The sequence below is a fragment of the Cryptomeria japonica genome, chromosome 5 (genome assembly GCF_030272615.1).
Source record: "Cryptomeria japonica chromosome 5, Sugi_1.0, whole genome shotgun sequence".
Taxonomy (NCBI): domain Eukaryota; kingdom Viridiplantae; phylum Streptophyta; class Pinopsida; order Cupressales; family Cupressaceae; genus Cryptomeria; species Cryptomeria japonica.
Window position 1 is genome coordinate 835,182,454 of NC_081409.1, and position 20,248 is coordinate 835,202,701.

At 42.5% G+C, this 20,248-nt stretch overlaps 1 protein-coding gene across 3 annotated transcripts in view; it reads right to left on the bottom strand.

Annotated features, from left to right (window-relative positions):
- The window catches only part of LOC131052678 (DEAD-box ATP-dependent RNA helicase 21), a 218,892-nt gene that overhangs the window by 34,889 nt on the left and 163,755 nt on the right, over positions 1-20,248 (bottom strand). For all 3 annotated transcript variants that reach the window (XR_009107493.2, XM_057987254.2, XM_057987253.2), the window contains exons 15-17: positions 18,528-18,583; positions 18,372-18,450; positions 18,098-18,157 (exon numbers count right to left, since the gene is read on the bottom strand). Coding sequence is in view for 2 of the 3 variants with exons in the window: in XM_057987254.2 (XP_057843237.2) it covers positions 18,098-18,157; positions 18,372-18,450; positions 18,528-18,583 (195 nt within the window). In the remaining variant the exon portion in view is untranslated. The remainder of the gene's footprint in view (positions 1-18,097; positions 18,158-18,371; positions 18,451-18,527; positions 18,584-20,248) is intronic.

The window sequence follows — 20,248 nt, forward strand, 5'->3', positions numbered from 1 at the left end:
CCCTTGACTGACCCAATGTTGTTGGCCTTAAATAGTGGTCGGCATCCTGCGATAGTAGAGATGAGAATCCTTGGGGCTATCCTCAAAGACACCATCATGGACGGAGGTTCGTGGGTGATTGTGTTGCCGGAGGATACGTGGAAGAAGCTCGAGAAGCCAACATTATGGCCATCCAAATTCAACTTGGTAGGTGCAGACCAGCACGGCATCAAGCCACTCGGCACCCTGATGGCCCAGCCGGTGACCATCGACACACAACCCTTCCTACTAGATTTTGTGGTAATCCCACTCAAGAAGAATGGGTATGACACCATCTTAGGGAGAGGGTGGCTGGTTACAGCAAAGGTGAACCACGACTAGAAGAAGAGCACCCTTTCCATGGAGAAAGGGGGGCGGAAGTACACCATTGATCTAAGGACCCAGGTTGTCGGCGAGGAACTTGTGTCATCTGACTCGGATTCGGAGGATTCAAACAGATGGGAGTGGGACTCCTATGAAGGTAAAGATGAGAGGGAACCAAACGAGGAAGGAGTGCTTGAACTCGATGGATGTTCAGAAGATGACACTTCCTCATTGAATGGACTCTTCCACTGGCAAATGGAAGACTATGAAGTGTTTCACCCTGCTTGTCACATGCTACAAATTGAGGACGAGCCAGGCGAGGAGTTCCCGCCAGAGTACACGGAGCATAAGGAGGGAGACGCCAAAGTGAATGATGTTCCGGCGTACGAATTCTCAAAGGATAGACCAATGCGGTACGAAGACCCCACCATGAAGGAGACAAACTTAGGAGATACTACCAACCCCCGAAATATTTGGGTAGGCGACAATTGGAGCCCGGTGCTGAAGACCGCAGCATTCAAAATCTTCATGGAATACAAGGACGTATTCAGCTGGTCCTACAAGGATCTAAAGAAGGTCCTGCCAAAAATGTGTGTATCGGATACCATTGGTTCCGGGACCCCAATCGTTACGGAAGAGGCCGTACCAAATGAATAAGAACTATGCTGCCAAAGTGAACGAAGAGATCGAACGGATGCTGGAGGCCGGCATCATATTTCGGGTGGAGACAAGTGAGTGGTTCTCGCCGATTGTGATATCAGTCAAGAAGTAGGCCAACTAGATCCGCATCTGCGTGGATTTTCGGTGCCTCAACACAGTCACCATCAAGGACCCGTTTCCTATACCCTTCACAGACAGCATCCTGGCGGAGGTGGCTAGCCATGAAACGTACTCATTCCTCGACGGCTTTTCAGGATACAACAAGATTTCAATAGCTGAGGAGGACAAGTTGAAGACCACCTTTGTGGTGGAGGACGGAGTCTATGCGTACAACCGGATGTCGTTTGGGTTGTGCAATGCCCCCGCGACCTTCCAAAGGATAGTCCTTCACATCTTCGATAAGATGTCTATGGGAAATTTTAAAGCCTTTTCGGATGACTGGTCAATTTTCAGTAGCGAGGACGCTCACTTGGTGGGACTAAGAGAGTGCATGGAAAGATGTCGAAGGGCCAGGCTCGCCTTAAATCCACAGAAATGCAGATTTATGGTACCACAAGGAAAGTTGTTGGGCCATATTGTTTGTAAAGCTGGATTGAAAATTGACTCGGATAAGGTACGGGTAATTGTAGAAATGGAGTCGCCCATTGATGTGACAAGAGTCAAGTCATTCTTGGGACACATTGGATATTACCGGAAGTTCATTAAGAACTTTGCCCAACTTTCATTTCCACTGGACAAACTGACAAGGAAGGGCGAACCATACATACGGGAATTGGCACAAGGGGAAGCAGTCGAGGAACTCAAGAGAAGACTAGTGGCAGCACCCATTCTGGCCTATCCAAACTGGAACCGAGAATTCCACGTACACATGGATGCCTCGAACTATACCATTGGGGCTACACTGGCACAAGAAGGGGGACATGGGTTGGATCATACCATCTATTTTGCCTGTCGGTTGATGTCAAAAGCCGAGAAGAACTACAGTACCACCGAGTGGGAAACCCTCAGAATGGTCTATGCAATACAGAAATTTCGACACTACTTGTTGGCGACACCTTTCACTTTCTATGTGGACCACAAGGCTTTGATGTACCTAGTAAAAAAACCCATCATCCAAGGCAGGATAAGCAGGTGGCTATTGCTCCTTCAGGAGTTCATGTTCACAATAATTGTACGGCCAGGCAAGAGCCATGTCATTGCTGACCAGTTGTCTCGGATTAGGTCCAGAGAGCTGCCAGAGGGGGTGACTGACGACTTTCCAGATGCTCACCTATTCAAGATCGCATTACTGCCACCATGGTATACTGCCATCGGGGAATATCTTTGTATACTGCCATCGGGGAATATCTTTCCACCTCCGTATTCCTCCAAGGTATGCCACCAGGAGAACGAAGAAAACTCGTGTTGAGAAGCCACACGTTTCAGTTGATTAATGGATTGCTGTATAAAATGGGACCCGACCAGGTATTACGTCGGTGTGTGATGGTGGAAGAAGTGCCAAGAGTTTTGAGGGAGGCACAAGAGGGGCCAGGTGGAGGCCATATGGGACCAGACACTATGGCAAGAAAGGCGTTGCTAGCAGGCCTATGGTGGCCCACATTGTATAACGATGCCAGAGAATGGGTAGTAGGTTGTGATGCATGTCAGAGAGCAGGGAAGCTGCTGAAGAGGGATTTCATGCCCCTCAACCCTTCGCATGCTCAAGAACTGTTCAAGCACTAGGGGTTGGATTTTATCGAGACACTCAAGGCCAGCCGCACCAGGGGGTGTCGCTACATTGTGGTAGCCACAGAATATTTAACCAAGTGGGTTGAAGCGCAGGCCCTACCTGACAACTCGGTCGTAAGTACAGCAAGATTCATTTATGAGCAAATCATCACACGGTATGGTATCCCTATGCAGTTGACCAGCGATAGGGGTGGACATTTTGTGAACCACGTTATTAAACTCCTCACTACTGAATTTAAAATTTTTCATTCATTGTCTAGCCCCTATTACCCGCGAGCCAATGGGTAGGTCGAGGCTACCAACAAGATTCTCGTGGGGGTAATCTACAAGTCGTGCAGTGTCGATGGAGAAGACTAGGAAGAAAAATTACCTTCGGTCTTGTGGGCCTGTCGTACAACCTACAAGGTGACCATAGGCCAGACTCTATTCCAACTTATGTATGGGAGGAAGCTGTTGTGCCAGCGGAATTCATGGTGCCAAGCCTCCGCATTGCAATCGAGAACAAACTAGAGGACATGGAGAGCCAAAGGGAGAGATTGTATGTCTTGAACAAGCTGGACGAGAAAAGAATGATGGCCCAATGGGCTAGGAAGGCAGCCCAACAAAGGAGGAAGTTGTGGCATGACAAGCACTTGAAACGAATGAGGTTTGCTCCAGGACAACTGGTACTGAAATATAATGGGCGTAATGAGATTAAACCAGGCAAATTCAAGATACGATGGTTAGGACCATATAAAGTCTGTGAGGTGGAAGAGAACGGGGCAGTGAAGTTGTGGACACTGAATGGACGAGAGGTTGCAGGCAGTACCAATGGGTCGAAATTAAAACTGTTTCATGAGCAGGGGCGATCGACTCACCCTGAATCCTCCCGAGAAGTAATAATTAAAAAAAAAAAATACGGTCGTACGGGGAAAAAATTTATTAAAAAAAATGCACCAGGCGTCGATGGCACCACGGACCCACCGTAAGGTGGAGCACCACGTGCCCACCTTGCGGTGGAGCCCGTGTGCTCCCGTGGGATGGCATGGCATGCTCACTGTGTAGTGGCACGATGTGTCCATCATGCGGTGGAGCCCATGTGCTCCCGCACGATGGCACGGCATGTCCACCATGTCGTGGAGCCCGCGTGTTGTCGCGTGGTGGCATGGTGGACACGGTGGAGCCGCATGCTCCCGCGCGGTGGCACGGCGTGCTCCAGTGCGGTGGAGCCACATGCTCACCGTACGGTGGAGCCGGTGCTCCCACCGTAGGGAGATGTATATTATACCCCACGAAAAATGTAAAACAAAGGAAAAAAAAATTCGAGGGGCAACAGCAGCTCGAGGAAAAGTTCCCAAAGGGAAATAGGCACGTGAAGCTCATTATTCTAACCCTATTTTTTATTAAAGAGGGCACAAAAGACAAAGGCAGAACTATTTAATGGATGCCAGCGGTGGGAAAAATTGGCAAAAGCAGTTATGCAAGTTACTTGCTACAGTGTGACAACCTCTGGGAATAAGAAGGCTATTCAGATTTTGCCTTCGAGTGTGAAGGTCAGGGGCGACATGGCTGACAGCAGCAAAAGTAAAGGGAAAAAGGTGCAACCTAAAGTGCAGCAACAGATGGCAGCAAAGAATGATGTGACGATGGACACCATTACCTTCGAGGGTTTGACTAGAACAGATTGTAGGAAATGGTGGAACGATACCCCACATGATGACCCTACGAAGACACAGCTACGACAAGCACAGGTACAGTGGACCATCCAAATGCCCATTTTTTGTATTAAGGACTTTGAGGTGGTGTTGTGGGCAATGATTGGGGCCTATGACCCACACAGGCGGTAGTCTGTATTTGATTACGAGCACCGACAGATTACAGTGTCCTTCGCTTCAACAGAATTTACAAGAGTTTTTGGTATTCCGGGGGTGCAAGGAAAGAAAGTGGACAAGGCGCAAAAAATATCCCCAAATTTAAAAGATAAACTTCTCAAGCTCATGTGTCGCGACGACCTCACACAAACGGAACTTGATAGTCTCCAGCATGCAAGCAAGGGAAGAGGTCTGAAGAAGTCATTCCTGAGAGAGGGGATATGGCCGTGCCTTGTGGATGTATTGAAGAGTCGCCTGATGGGAGCAAGCAGGGCCTCAGATATTGCCATGGCACACCAACTTTTGGTGAATAGCATCCATAATGGCAAAGTATATGACTGGGCATCAGTACTAGCAAATAGGATGGAGGAATTCATGACCCCCCAGCACAAGACCTTCTACATGCCCTACCACGTGATTGGACTCTTCCTGGATGCAATACACCTTCAAGGCTCACCGGACGCACAGCACTTGGCACCACACGACCGTGTACACCCTGGGCAGCCCCCTATATTTTATTGGATTCACTTGGATACCATGGCATCGAGAGGAGATACACACCCAGGCAAGAAACAAAAGCGGTGGGTGGTGGTGTCTGAGGCGGAGACAAAGTCAAAGTCCATGTCTAGTGACCCGAATGACCCGAGTGAGGAGGCAGAAGACTCGAGTGACACATCACAAGCCACCGGGGGTAGTTTTAGAATGGTGGGTAGAGGCGCATAGTAGGTGGAGGAGGAGACAGGGACAACATCCTCTGGAGTAGCACAGACGGCCACACTTCCACCTCTCTCAGTTGTGCCAGCAGCAGCCACACGACCCTCAGGTGAGCTACCCGAGCAAACGGTCTCAACAAGTACCACTCGGCCTCTTTCTAGAGCGGCATTATTGGTAGTGTCGGTTCCTGGTTTTGGGTAAGGCTGGACACCCGTGATTATGATCCCCCCACAGGCAGTCCCGACAGTGGTAGCCTTACCAGAGCATCACGTGGTCGACGACAGGAGTCTCACGGCAGTAGTAGAGGTTAGGGACAGTAGCGGGAAGGTAGATAGGGAGGCCATACGAGCAGAGCAGCTTGGAGGGAGTGGTACGCCTTCCCAAATGGATACACCTTCCCAGATGGACAAGAGTGCGTGGCTGAGTCGGTACAAAATGATGCCACTAGCACCAGTTGGAGTAGCTGTCCTCTCCCCACAACGGGAGCCGAGCCTGCACAAGATTGTGGACCTAGTCGGAGATAGTCCACCAAAGACAACACAGATTGTGCAGAGCAACTACTCACACATTCGTGAGTTGGTGTTGACTCCCAAACAAGAGGAGTTGATTCCGAGCCCCCCGCACGACGAGCTATTCCAAAGTCCTCACAGAGATGGTGTCCTAGCATCTCCGAAAGTGGAGGGCGATAGGGAATTGGAGCAGTTCCTTGCTGATATGGCCGTAGAAGCCCGACGGATGGTAGCCTTTGCGCGGTCTCAAGGAGATGCTCGGACAGAGGAGGAGTTGGAGCAACTACTCGGGTTTATGAGGGGAAGGTGCACAGCACACTTTGCGCAGTGTTTTGAGTCTAGTGGATGGCCTGCTATGGAAACCTTATAGATATTGGAGGATTGGGGCCTCCGCGAACAGGTTGGCAAGACCAGTAGACAGTCCTTGTTGCGGAGGATAGAGCAAGTTTTCCGAGAGACCTACTATGAGTTGTGGAGGACGCAGTTTATTGCTAAGAGTACCAAGACCCAATGCCAGGGGACTTTGTTGGCACGAGACGAGTTGGTTGCTCAACTCCAACAAATGGAGGAGTTGCACAGAGAGCAGTTGGTTCGGGAGAAGGCCTTATGGGAGGCAGAGCGCCCTACCTTGGACTCAGTGTTAGCCGAGGAGAGGTCGGCGAAGGGTGCCTTAGAGGTAGAGTTGGCGGACGCCCGCAAGGACAGGGCTATGTTGGAGAGTTGCCTGGGTAGTGCCTTGGAGATGGTAGAGCAGAAAGATAAAGAGGTCTTGGAGGCGGCAATGATGGTGAAAACAGCGATGGAGCGCCAGATGGTTGCAGAGCGAGACCTCAAGCTGCGGGCGGAGCAGGTCTATGAGCTACGGGCTCACTTGACAGCCACACCCCACACATCGGCACCCTCTTCATCAAGGACGCCCTCTACACCCCCTTAGTTTTTGATTTTGGGTTCTGTTGTAACAATGTATTCCCCATTTTGTTTGTAAGTCGTCCGGAGACAACCTTGTTTTTTGGGGGGGATGATGTTAGCGATAATATTGTACGAGAATAAAACTGTAGTTAATTAAGTAGTACTTGTCTTTGTTAGTATGGTAACCGAGGGATGGTAGTTACGGGTGTGACGGTTGCCCCTCGCACCCCCTCAGTTCCTTTATATACCATGGAAGGTCACTTGTAAAGAGGCATGATTATGAATGGAAATTAGATCTCATATATTTGCTTGATCTTATCTGGTATCTATGGCATTATTGTTTTGCATTGAGTATTCTATCTATATGTTCTAAACTGTTCACCCAGAGGGTAAACACCCATGAGGCCAAGGGGGTGTAAGACGGAGTCCATTGCTCTTGGACTTAGAGGGGAAGGACATTCAAGACACCCTCTTGCATCTTTCCAGACTCTATCATAATTGATTATAAGGATGGAAGTGATGAAGGGGAACAGTGATAGGATACCTCACTAGGTAGCCCACCTCATGGTAGTTTGATCGATGGTCCCATGAGGCCAAGAGTGCTTTGGCTTTCACTACGCTCTTGGGCCTAGGTTAGAGGGTCTCTTGGACACCTCATCATTCCTCTTAGTCCCATTTTTTTTAATGATTGAGCTCCTATAAGGAGTTGGACCAAACTCTAGTTAAGTAAATTTATGCTTAATTATCTTTATTTAGAGATTTATATTATTGGTTCCAATGGTTTCCTAATCCATTGTAGGATGTCAAACACGTACACATCTTGTTTCATTTGTAGTTTTACATAAAATGGTGATTTAGGGCAAGAACTAGAGTTTTTACAAAAAAAAGTAGCAGCATGTTTATTCTATGAGTGTTTGGAAAGCCATTTCATATTGGGAATCATTTTGAACATTCCATGATCATTGCTTGAGGGCAAGCAATCTTGAGTGGGGCAGACTGTAATGTCCCCACTTTGGAATTGAATTTAATAAAAATAATAATAATATTAAAATAGAAAAGAAAAAAAAGAAAATTTTAATTATATTATTTAAAATTATAAAATAATATAATTAAAATTTAATTAATTTAATGAACGATCAAAAGACATGGAAGGAAAAGTTGTGACTCCCTCAAACATGGGATACAAAACGGAGAAGAGAATCTCATTTTGAGAAGAGGATAATTTTGGAATCAGAAGTGCAAATCTGATTTAAGTAAGAAGTGCAGATCTGATTGTGAAAGGTAGCGTCCCTTTCAAAGGGTAGAAGTAATGAAGAGTTGCACACTTTCAAAGGGTGCTAATGGTGAAAGGGTGTGTCTCTTGCCAAAGGGCATTCGTAATGAAGGGCATCCAATGACAGGATCAACGATCAAATTAGATCAGATCAGAACTATTATTAAGTTACAGGAATTGGCAGACTCCTAGTAGGGGACATTACATGAGCCTTAAGGATTTTGATGTTTCTTTTGCTATGCCAAATCAGCGACTTAACAAATGAGTGATTTCCTTTGCCTATGAAAAAGTGTGACTTAAGAGTTTGACGCGTTCCTTTGCTACATGAAATGTGCACCTTAAGATTTTCATCATTTCCTTTGCCCCTTCGAATGTGCAAATTAAGGAAAAGGGCATTTCCTTTGATGGGTCAGATGTGCTCCTTAAAGTTTTAACTACTTCCTTTGCCACCCCAAAGATGAGACTTAGGGAAATGCAATCTCATATGAGGCAAGGGAGGGGCATTTAACATCAGTGCCAGCTAAGATGAGAAAGCCGATTCAAGTAAAGACATCTCATTTGAAACACAACCGTTGGCATTTATAAAATGTTTCAAGACAGGTCAGCTTAATTAACAAGAAACACATCCTTTAGATCGTTACATATAAAGGATGGTTGATCATTCCATTTGATCAACCATCAATATCAAACAATTCGTTTTGATAAACAACAGCGCAATGTACTCCATATGATGTTTGGATCTGCAAGCAATAAGAATCAGGTCAGAGGTTTAGAACTCAGAAATCAGAATTTTGAAGTTAAAAATCAGGGGTAACACATAAAATCAGACCTGACCACAAGGAACTCAGACTGGGTCAGACCTCCAAAAGATCTAAAATCAGACCATTTAGACAAATATTAACAAGCACTGAATATAAGTTTTCTGACCTTGATTCAATCAAATATTACATCAGGGATTCCATGCAGAACAGCAAGTACACCCATAGTTGAACTACTCGCCAAAACCAAAAACTAGCAAAGGCTCAAAAAAAATACTCAGCAAAAAACTCACGAACTTAAAAAAATGCTTAAATTTAATTAGAAATGCATCTTTTTTGCAAAATTCAATGAGATGCATCAAATGAGTCAATAAATGAGTACACAAAAGAAACAAGCTGAGTCTAGATAAATTTAATTGATTTAAATGCAAATGGGGTACAAAATTGCATCCTCATGAGGAATGTTGATGGCTGGAAGCAAAATAGTAAATAGTTTTTGTAAAACTAAAAGTAAATACATCCATACAACTACATCTTCCTCTTCCCAGCTCTAGTAAAAACTAGGGGAGAGGTAGAACTAGAGGGTCTAGTCTTAGGACTCTATTGTGGCTATGCCTCCTTGCTCGGCACAACTGGTTGTGGCTCAACCTTCGTCCTAGTTGTAGCTTTGCCTCTGCCTCTAGCTGCTCCTGGCACTACCAATGACTCCTCATCATCTTCATCCTACTCATTGTCATCCAGTGTGAATCCAAATCCACCCCCCTCCCTCCATAGTCTGCCTCTCCAAATCATAGATGTCAGGTGATTGGTAACCAAGCTTCTCCAACTCGTTAGAAAGTTCCAAAGGGCAAATCCTCTAGCGGGATTTTCAACCGTGAGTATTCTCTCCCTATCTTCATTGTCCAGGTACTTGGCCTGAAGAATTCGTACCCATCTCTTCTTCGGCTTAATATACATCTGCCACACCAACTTCGCCCCCATAGCTTCATTGATTAACTTCCAGTGACAGAGCCCCGCACCACCACCCTCTTTCGGTTTCCAAACTCTATCCCAAGCCATTAAAGGAATTTTGTCTTGATCCTGGTTACCATTCCACGAGAATTTCCTCATTTTCTGTTGAATGTTCTTGATGATCATACTTGGAAGTTTGAAGCAAGCCATGGAAAAAATTGGCATTGCTGAGATTACTGATTTCAACATTAAAATGCGACCAGCCAATGTGAGCAATTTTCTTTTCCAACCCTACATTTTTGCTTTACAACCATCAATTACCCCTTTCCAAATCTCTGACTTACCAGCTCCAGCAAAGAGCAGCGTACCAAGAAACTTCCCTGGGAGATGTCCAATTTTGATGCCAAAGAGTCTAGCAATGACCCTCTGAGTGCCTACCTTAGTGTGAAAAGAATATCTCCGACTTTTGCCAATTGACCTCCTGTCCAGTGGCCCAGCTAAATTTGTCAAGAACTTGTTTCATCACCGTTGCTTCTTGCATCGAAGCCACTCCGAAAAGGCAAGTATCATCAACAAACTGAGAATGTGTAGTCGATTCCACCCCTCTAGCAATCTCAATGCCTTTCCACATCCCCTGAGATTGATTTCTTGCAATCGATCACTTTTTTGGTCACGTCTCAGAGACGGGGACGCAACGTCCCCCCACCATCCCACCACCGCCACCCAAGCGCTGCCGGAGATGAGGAGACATCTCCATGTCTCCCAAGGAGACGTGGAGACGTCTCCACGTCTCTTTGGGAGACGTCTAGGCGTCTCCCCATCCTTCAAGATACGTGCAAACGTCTCTTGAGGGACGGGGAGATACCCAGACGTCTCCCATCGCCCCCACATATATGCAATGTTTAAAATTAATTTTTTTTTTAAATTTAAAAAATTGACTTTTTGGGGGGTTAAGGGGTAACCCTAATTGGACGTGGGCCAATAGAAAAATAACACCCGATGCCTTAATAAAATAATAAAAGTATTTTTGGCCTCGTGGGGCGTTGCCCCTCGACCCCGCCCTGTATCGCAACAAGGAGCGCACAAGGGGCGCTGCCCCCAAACCCCCGTCGAAAAAATATAGGGGGAAACCACACTAATGGAAGTAGGGAAAATTTAACCTCCGAGATTGATTAGGCTCCATATAACAACATAATTAGCATTGAAGAAATATTGGTATTTAGATTTAGTATTTCAAATTTCCTATAGTTTCATTTGAAATGTAATTCTTATACTATTATAATGTCATACATCTTTTCAAAACTAGTTTTTCAAGTACTATATGTATATGTATAACTATATCAGCACCAGCACCCCGCCGCCGTCCCCAAACTTAGGTCCTTGGTCCCCCCATCCTGGAAACCCGTCCCCACGTCCCCCCATCCCCAACGCCGGTGGAACACTAAGAATAACCCAACAAATCAATCACCCATAAATTTAAACCTTTTTCCAGCTTAATTTTTTTTAATGATAAAAGAAGTTTCTACAACTAGGGCATCATCTTACTAAAAACCTCAATTGCATGGCCAGTATAGATAATACCTAAAACACCACCAAAAAACATCCAAAAATCTTCGCTAATAACAAAAATGCAAACCCACAAATCTTGCAATCAAAATACCTTGTATATTTCAAGAAAATCTATGAAAAACAATGTGTTTCTTATGTGAAAACAGCAAGCAGCAAGGGAAGATCATTTGCCACATAAACTAGTGTATTTGACGAGGGTTTTCATCATCAATCAATCTTGGAAGAACTTCTATGTTCATTCCAATAGTATCATATTATGTGTGCAACATTTGAATTAAGAAATGAGAACCTAAACTTCAATTTATAATGTTTGGAGGGAATTGTGGCACTTCTAAAAATTCAAATATTTAATTTCCCTCAAAGAAGCTCTCAATAAGCTTTTAAAAACAACTTAAGTTTTATTTCCACCACAACCTAACCATTCAACTTTTGGGTCAACACTTAGCACTTTCTTATTTAACACTGAAGTGAACAATTCAAAGTCATTTTATAACTTTAATGTAAATATTGAAATAATAGCCATCACCTTACAAAACTCGCCAACACACTGGAAATAGAACTCCAATCATGTCAGAACATAATTGAAGTTGAAAAGATGATAACTGATGCCAATATCAACACGTATCATAAATAGCAACACTCTATGAGAACTAAAGAGAACCCAGAAAAACCTAGAAAGATTGGTGCCATGCAAGCATTTATTGTAAATAGCTACGAAACCCAAGGATGCGTCCTCTGCCTGAAAACCCTCGTACCAGTCCCGGGGATGTTTCGAGGAGTTGGGGACGGCCAGGGGTCATTTCCCCCTCATCCCCATATTGCCAAAATTTGGAGGGGATGTCTCCAAAACGGGGGTTTGTCAGCGCTAGCTGTAGGGGACGTTCGTACATCCCAAGGACGGCTATGACGTCCCCAATCCATCACAGGGACAGCCAAACGTCCCCCACATCTAGGGCTAGTAAAAAATATTAAAAAAATAAAAAAAGTCGTATTTTCAATTTTGTTTTTGAATTTTCTAACATGGGCCCCCTATTAATTCATATTGTTATTAAAAAAATTAAAAGGCAACATTAAATTTATTAATTCATATCAAACATTTAAAATTAATTCATATTATAAATAGAAATTATTAAATAATAAATTGTTAAATTAATTGTTAAATGTTAATGGTTTTGAATTTTAATATCTATGTTTCATTGTTTCATAATTCACATCAAACATTTAAAAATTTAAATTAATAAATAATAAATTATAAATAGAAAATCAAAATAATAAAATATTAATTCATAAGTTAAAGACTTAAAGTTATATGATATAATCATATATGATATATCGTATATTATATATATCTTGTATATAATCATATAGCTTATAACTTTCATTGCTCTCTTCCAGTGATAATACATTCAGCGGAAAACATTCGACGAAGGTTTTGGGCGATTTTATATCGCTCTATTACAACGATTTGCAAGGCTTTGACCGGCGATTCAGGGAGGGAAGGATCGACTGATAACTACAAGGCGGATTGAAATACTGTGTTTGCACTTTGCATCGCCTAGGGTTAAGGAAAGTTCAAATTTGTTTGGTCTTCAGGCTGCTGCAAGTCTACAACGTTTGGCTTCAAACTGTGCAAGGTATGTGATTTTTTTTAAGGCTTTTGTGTCCATTCACCATTGTCTTTATTCTTCTTCTTCTTCTTATGTATGGGAAGGAGACCATGGTCCCTATAGAATTTATGGTTCTAGATCTTCGGATGGCCATTGAAAATAGACTTGCCATCAACGGGTCCAAATTGAAACCCTACCACGAGAAGTGCACAGGGGACCCGAGAGGCAGGAAGGACAACCGAGAGTCTGGAGGGGGACCCGAGAGGATGGAAGGGGACCCGAGAGGATGGAAGGGGACCCAAGAGGCCGGGCAGGCAACTCCAGAGGCACAGGACCAAAGCGGGAGACTCTCTGGCGAGGCAAAACGAGAAGGATGAAGGGCGATCCCAAAGGCACGAGACCCGAGCCGAAGACTCTCTCGACAATTAGATTAGGAAATTAAAATAAAAATAAAAAAATAAAAAAATAAAAATCGATGGCCATGGTGGAACCACGGTACGGTGAAACCGTCGTTCGGTGGGACCACCGTGGGGGGGGCCACCGCCGGTGACCACCGTCAGGTGGGCCACCGTACGGTGAGACCACCGTGCAATGGAACCACCATCAACGGAGGTCACCGGCGGTGGAATACCACCATAGGCCTAAAGGAGCACGGCGACGGCGACGGCGGTTTAAAAGAAGAGTGAAAGGAAAAATACCACGACATGGCAGGGATAAACAGTGGTGATGGCACGTGAAAAGAAAAAAGCGTCGGCATTCAAACAAGCGTGCATTTAATTTTTAAAAAAAAATGACAACCAAATTGAAAAATCATTCGATGGAGTCTGGAGCCAGGACGCTGAAAAAAATTGGAGTGGAGAAGAAGGTTTTTGGCATCTTAAAATATCACAAAAATGATGTGCGCCATGGACTTCCGTGTGGTTTTGAAGGTTGTAAACTGGTGTTTGGGTGCTGCCCCAGACCCTCAGTTTATTTTTGAGCTACAATACACTTTTGAGTTGGGCGAAGGGCATCAGAGAAGTCACGATAAGTGTTGGGGTTGTTTCGTACTGTGAGAAAGAAGCCTAAAGCTAAGCATTGGCGGGGAAGCCATAAGCTGTAGAGGGAGACGGATTTGGAGGTTGCAAACAAACAGAATTTGAGGGAAGGCATTGCAAGCACGCGAAGTCGTACGGCACCAGGGAGTTATTCAGTTCAGTTATCAGCCTTTGGGGAGTGTGATGGAGGATTTGAGGCATCTCCTAGCCTTTGTGCCAGAGGGTTGTGGCCACTTCCAGGCATGAATGGTATGCTTTGAGGAACTCGGAGTATGTCTCGGCTGGACGTGAGGTTGCCTTGATGGATGCACAGAGGGCTCGGGAGGAGCTGACCACCAAGTTGGAGGCAGTAGTAGCATGAGACTTAGCTCAATGTACCCAGGAGTTGGATGCCAAGAGGGCAGTGCGGGTGGCTATTGAGGACAAATTGGCTAGGGAGACAGTATCATTTGAGTAGCAGTTGGTGGAGGTTGAGACTAAAAAGCGTGTTTTTGCAAACAAGTTTGGTTTAGGCACAGGAGGATTGTGATGTCAAGGAAAAAAAGAACTTGCGCAAGCAATAATGGTGAAATCCGCACTTGAGCATTGGATGATAGCAGAAAAAGGGTTTTCAGGCGAGGACGCAGCAGGTGTATGAGTTCCGGGCTCAACTGGTGTCAGCAATTCCTGCATCTTCTTCATTGGCGGTGCAACTCCCTCCTTCAGGGACGCCCCTCAGCCCCTTCTTCTCAGTGCTTTTCTTCTTGCATACAGTGTACTTCATCCCCATTTTGTTGTGTTAGTCTCGGATTTTTGTCCTTGTCGTCTGGAGACGACTTTTCTTGGGGGGGGATGATGTTGGTTGTAATATGGGCTTTGTACTACTTGTTAAGCTACGTTGGTTAAGTATGTTAGTGTCATCGAGGGTAGTTGTCCGTTGCACGACGGTTCCCCAAGGGTGGTAACCACAACCCTCGACCATGTCTTTATATATGCTCTTGTACTTGTTGTTGGATACACTGAGGCAAAGAATGATTATTGTACTAGACATTTTGGCATTAATGAAAGCATTGCTATGAGTTTCTGGTTATTATTCTATCCTATGGTTATCATCTGACTGTTGATATGCAATATCAATAACACACCCCACGGGGTAAACAACCTCCATGTGATGATGATGAGGTTTTAGATGGGTTCACGCAGGCCATTGATAAGATATATACAGAGGAGCAAGCTTCCATACTTTGTGCACAATTCCTTGACTTCACAAATCTTCGTAGTCCTACATTGAGTAAACCACAAGCGAGGTTGGACATAGCTATATTAGCCCAAAGAGACCCTATTGGATGGTGGACGTGGCATGGGAGGGATACACCACAATTCAAATTGCTTGCGACTCGCCTACTTTCACAGGTTGCTAGTTCCTATGTTGCAGAGAGGAATTGGTCCACATATGGCTTTATCCAATCTATCAAGAGGATTAGGCTTACCTCTAGACAAGCGAAGAAGCTAGTCGCCATGCATAGTGCTCTTCAAATTCGAGACCGTCAGACTCCAGAGTATCAACAGACTCCAGCTTTACGATGGGATGTTGACCCCGAAGATGTGGCCCAGGTTGATGAGGAGGACACACCACAAGGATTGGTTGGGATTCCATTGGATGAGGTGGACGTGGACCATGACAGTGGTATAGACTCAGAGGACTCTGATTTTGATGCAATGTTAGGAGATGCAGACTATGGGCAGCATTATACTTTGATTTTTAGTATTTACTTAGTACTATTTAGTATTTTGATTTTCATATGGTAATCGACAATGAAACAATATGGCAGCAGTGTAGCCTTTGGGCATTTTGTATCTTATTTCTTTAATATCTATATGATATGCATATTAACAATGTGAATGAATTGAAATTCTGAATTATGAGTGCATATTGAGTATTGAGTCGTTGACAATGTTGTACGTTCAAAGTTTACATTCTAAAATGTTTTCATAGTATCATACACATGCTATATCCATGTTTTCATATTAATATAATGTATATATATATGCTTTATCAATGTTTTCATATGAACATTTAGAATTTTCCTATGTATTTTAAATTTTCCCTATATTTAATATAGTCGTTCACCAAATTTGGCAAAAAAATTTGTCGTCCCGAAAACTCGGAGTAAAATAGGTAAATAGCAATGTTCTCTAAGGGCCAAAGAGAACAAACCCAAAAAAACACAAAAAGATCAATGCCATGTAAGCACTTGCTATAATAGCCATGTTTTCCAAGGACCGAGATGAACAAACCCAAAAGAACCCAAAAAGATCTGTGCCAAATGAGAACTTACTATAAATAGCAACTATTGTCGAAACCCATTGAAACTGAGAACTAAGCTCACTAATAACATTGGAACTCTCCAAGCGCATCTTGAAACCTACAAAAAAACCTTGAAAACTAGCCAATGCTCACAAAACAAGATGGCGTAAAAATGGGAACATTACAATTTCCCTTTGCTTTGTCATAAATAAGAGCTTGTTGCTCATGGTTGGGTGAGATTCCAATTTGCAAATTGGCTCTATTAGAGCATTGTGTGTAGAGCTTTTTATCATGCTTTTTGCTCAGCCCTAACATAGCCTTTATGTGTCCAGAATTCTCTACTAGTCTCGTATGGAATGTAACCAATCAAATGCTTGAAATATTCATTATAGTAACTATGATTATCTCTATCCTTCCATTATGGTTCTTTATGAATGGATGACTGTATTTTATGTTCTTATATTTGTGCACTTGTGCTCAATATTGGTTTTGTTGACTATTAAATTATGTGCTAAAGTCTTTGTGAGATATTGAAAAAGTTATCTATTGTAGTGCATTGATCTTTTCCTTCCAGTTATTTCATTTCAGCATTCTCCCTCCTTTTTCTCAGTCAAATAGATTAAGCTAGAATAGAAGGATTCAACCTCTCTAAAGATTGTTTTGCTAGGAGATGTCCCACACCTATAAAGATTTCCATTTTGCCACAGATTGCGGGTGTAAAGATGAACTTAAAAATGAGGCTGATTGGATAATTTATGTGAACACTCATGTATGTTGCACATGTATAAGCAAGCTTGATTAATTAGCTTATCTCTGATTTTTTTGACTTTCGGATTGGTTCCAACAATTTTTACTAGCCCAAATAATAACAATGTGGAATTCACTTCAATAGATTGAATCTTTCCTCTTCTAGGGGTATTTTTGTAAGGACTGCTCAAGTTCAAGTTGAGAAATAAACTCGATGTCAATAAAATGGTTCCAGTTTATTTTTTCTGTTTTTTGTAATGGAAGCATGCTCCATGGATAATATATTTTGGAAACAAAAACTCTTTGGAACTTTATTTTAAAGATGGAAATGGGAAACTCCATACTTTTCCATCAATCCATAATTGTTCATCTCCAAATTATTATGATTGCTCCAACCACTTCTTCAGTGAAGAGGTTTAGGACATTGTGGCATCCATAAAGAAGGTTTTGAGCTTTTTAGGAACAGATTATAAGGGAGCAAAGGACAAATTTGCAGCCCACTTTGAGATCTTAACTAACATTCCAAGCCTAGTTTCTGAATACAACATGTCAACAACAATGTACCATGAAAATCTTTTTCAAAAGAGGAAAACGGAGTGATGTTCCTCTTTTACAACACATAGCACAAATCTTGGTGAATTCTAACTATCTAAAGACAGATTGTCTCCACACATTTTCCCATATTTCATTTTGTTCTAGTACATATCAGGCTTATATATAAAATAATAAGAAATTCCACTTCTCTCACTCTAATTGAATCCATTTCACAACATAAAAATTTACTGGTTATGAATGTAGATAGTTACAATGTTACTTACTGAATTATTTGGACGCTACTTACAAATAATGCACAAAGGATTCATGAAAAAATAGGGACTTCAAAGGTAATGGAGCCTGGAATTATTCTAAAATAAGATGCATGATCCTTTACCATTCTTGCCTCATATATCCAATAGTTAGTTGCTTAAAGCTAATCAAATCATACGTTTCATATATCTTTGTCAGCCACCCATGAGTTGTTTTCAATTTCCTCCATTTCAGAAAGGGACCAAAAGATTGAACATATACACTGTCATAAGAAATGTATAAAAGGGCAGTTGCTTGATGAATCCATCTAAAATCTACCAGATCAGTATGAAATATTATTCCTTGTTACCTCATCCTCATTCTCAGGCTTCAAATTACTTGAAGGCATTGCATCCAAAACTCCAACAACCTATCCAAACATCAAAACACAGCCAGAAAATTACATGCTTTCAACCAGGATAAGGAAGTAATTAGTCAAAAGTATGAAATTATGAATCAGTTATTGTTTGAAAAATTCTATCAAAAGCATACCCATATACAATATTTTTCACATTGTCCCATTAAATCTAATTTCAGGAAACAGCTTTCAAAACAGAAGCACACCCAATATCAACAGAACTCACCTGAGGTTCAAAGCCCATATCAATCATGCGATCTGCTTCATCCAAAACAACATAGTTGCACTGATTAAGAACAGCATATCTGCAGGCCACAATGAAATAAAATGTTACTTGTCATTCTAGCAACAGAGAACCAGCAGAAGACAGGAATGCATTTACCTTCTTTCCAGGCAGTCCAGCAAGCGTCCAGGAGTTGCTATTACAATCTCACATCCCTGTCAATTTAGGAGGATCAGAATAAGTCTCTCCATCCAGAGAGCAAACCAGAGATATTATAAATATTGTTGACTGTGAGAAGAACAAGTATCGGCACAGATAATTAGGACCAAAATTTGAATTCTAAGTCTAACAAAAGCCAAACCATCACCAAGCAGGCAATTAGATTTCAGGTATGTTACTGAGAACCCCTCTTGTCACACCCCCACCGCCAGGGTTCCTGGTCCCATACCCAACTAGTCCAGGTACCAATCTCATGACAAGAGGGGGAACCCAAGGACCACCCAAAGGGAATATATATTATATATATTAATTTTTATAAACAAAAGTGTGTCAAATACCTAGTTCACCTTTAAGTGATAATTTGTGAAAATCTATTTTCCACGGAGTTTCGAGGATGGGGACAGCAGGGGACGGCATGACGTGTTTCCAGTACAGGGATATTTTGGGCCATTTTCAACGTGACAGCAGGGAACGGCTGTTAAAAAAAATAGGGGGATTTATAAAAATATAGAGAAATTTCAAATAAGCATATCATAACAATGATAAAGCATTCATCATAGACATTAATACATAGCATTAGACATGAATTGAGATTTCACATGAGTCGACAAACATTTTACCAGAATTCAAATGCTTTCATTCATCATTGTCAATAAACATATATCATAAACATCCATGATAGACATAAATATTTAAACATCCATAACTATGAAATCAACATAATTATCAAAACCAGAAAGAACGGGATTGTCAATGCTTCGGCTTCTTGAATTCCTATGAAGCTTGCTATTTTGTGCATGTATGAACACTTTCTACTGCAGTCCACCTTGTCCAAGATCTCTGCTTTGAACGAGACAACTTTGACCCTACTGAACATGTCAATTTGTTTTTGACCATGGCCAAACATGTCAGACGCTGACTATTCAAAGGCTGTTTCTGTTCTCTGAGTGTCTGGATCTCTCCTGAACCTTTTGCATCTGCATTGTGTTCTGCAACATTCAGTAAACTATGTTTTTGCTGAATTCTGTTACACATTAGAGTGCTTCCAAATGTTCCAACTGACGCACTTTTTCAAGATGAGTTTCGTGACATATTCAACTAATTTTGCTAGCTAATGTGATCCATATCCAGATCAATTGTGAAGAAGTGTCTTCTTTTAGGAGATTGGGCTTCTTAATGAAACTTCCTCATCATCTTTCAAGTTATGTTTTAGGTGGAATGTTATGAGTGAAGGAAACCCATCTTGTTGGATTCCATTAAGACATTCATAATGACATTTATGATATACCATTTGGCAATATATATCATGGGTGTAATTTGCATGTGTCCATGTGCTTATATATGCAATTTATACAGTATTATATTGTGGTTAGATCCTTAATTGGTCAGCCTACACTTTCATAATTTATTGACAGGTATATCAATAGAGATAATGCTTCCCACCTTATGAATCAATTGTGTAGCGATTCTTTCCATTTCATAGATTGAACTTTTTTCAAGTGTCTTCAGAGTTTGAAATCTGAACACTTTCCCATATTGTGGTCTCTTATACTTCTGTAATTTCATATTCTTTTGACTATAGACCTGTATTTCTAAAGCTCAGAAGCTTTCCAAAGAGTTCTAAAGCATCAAGCTATATACAATCTAGCTTTTCTTGAGTC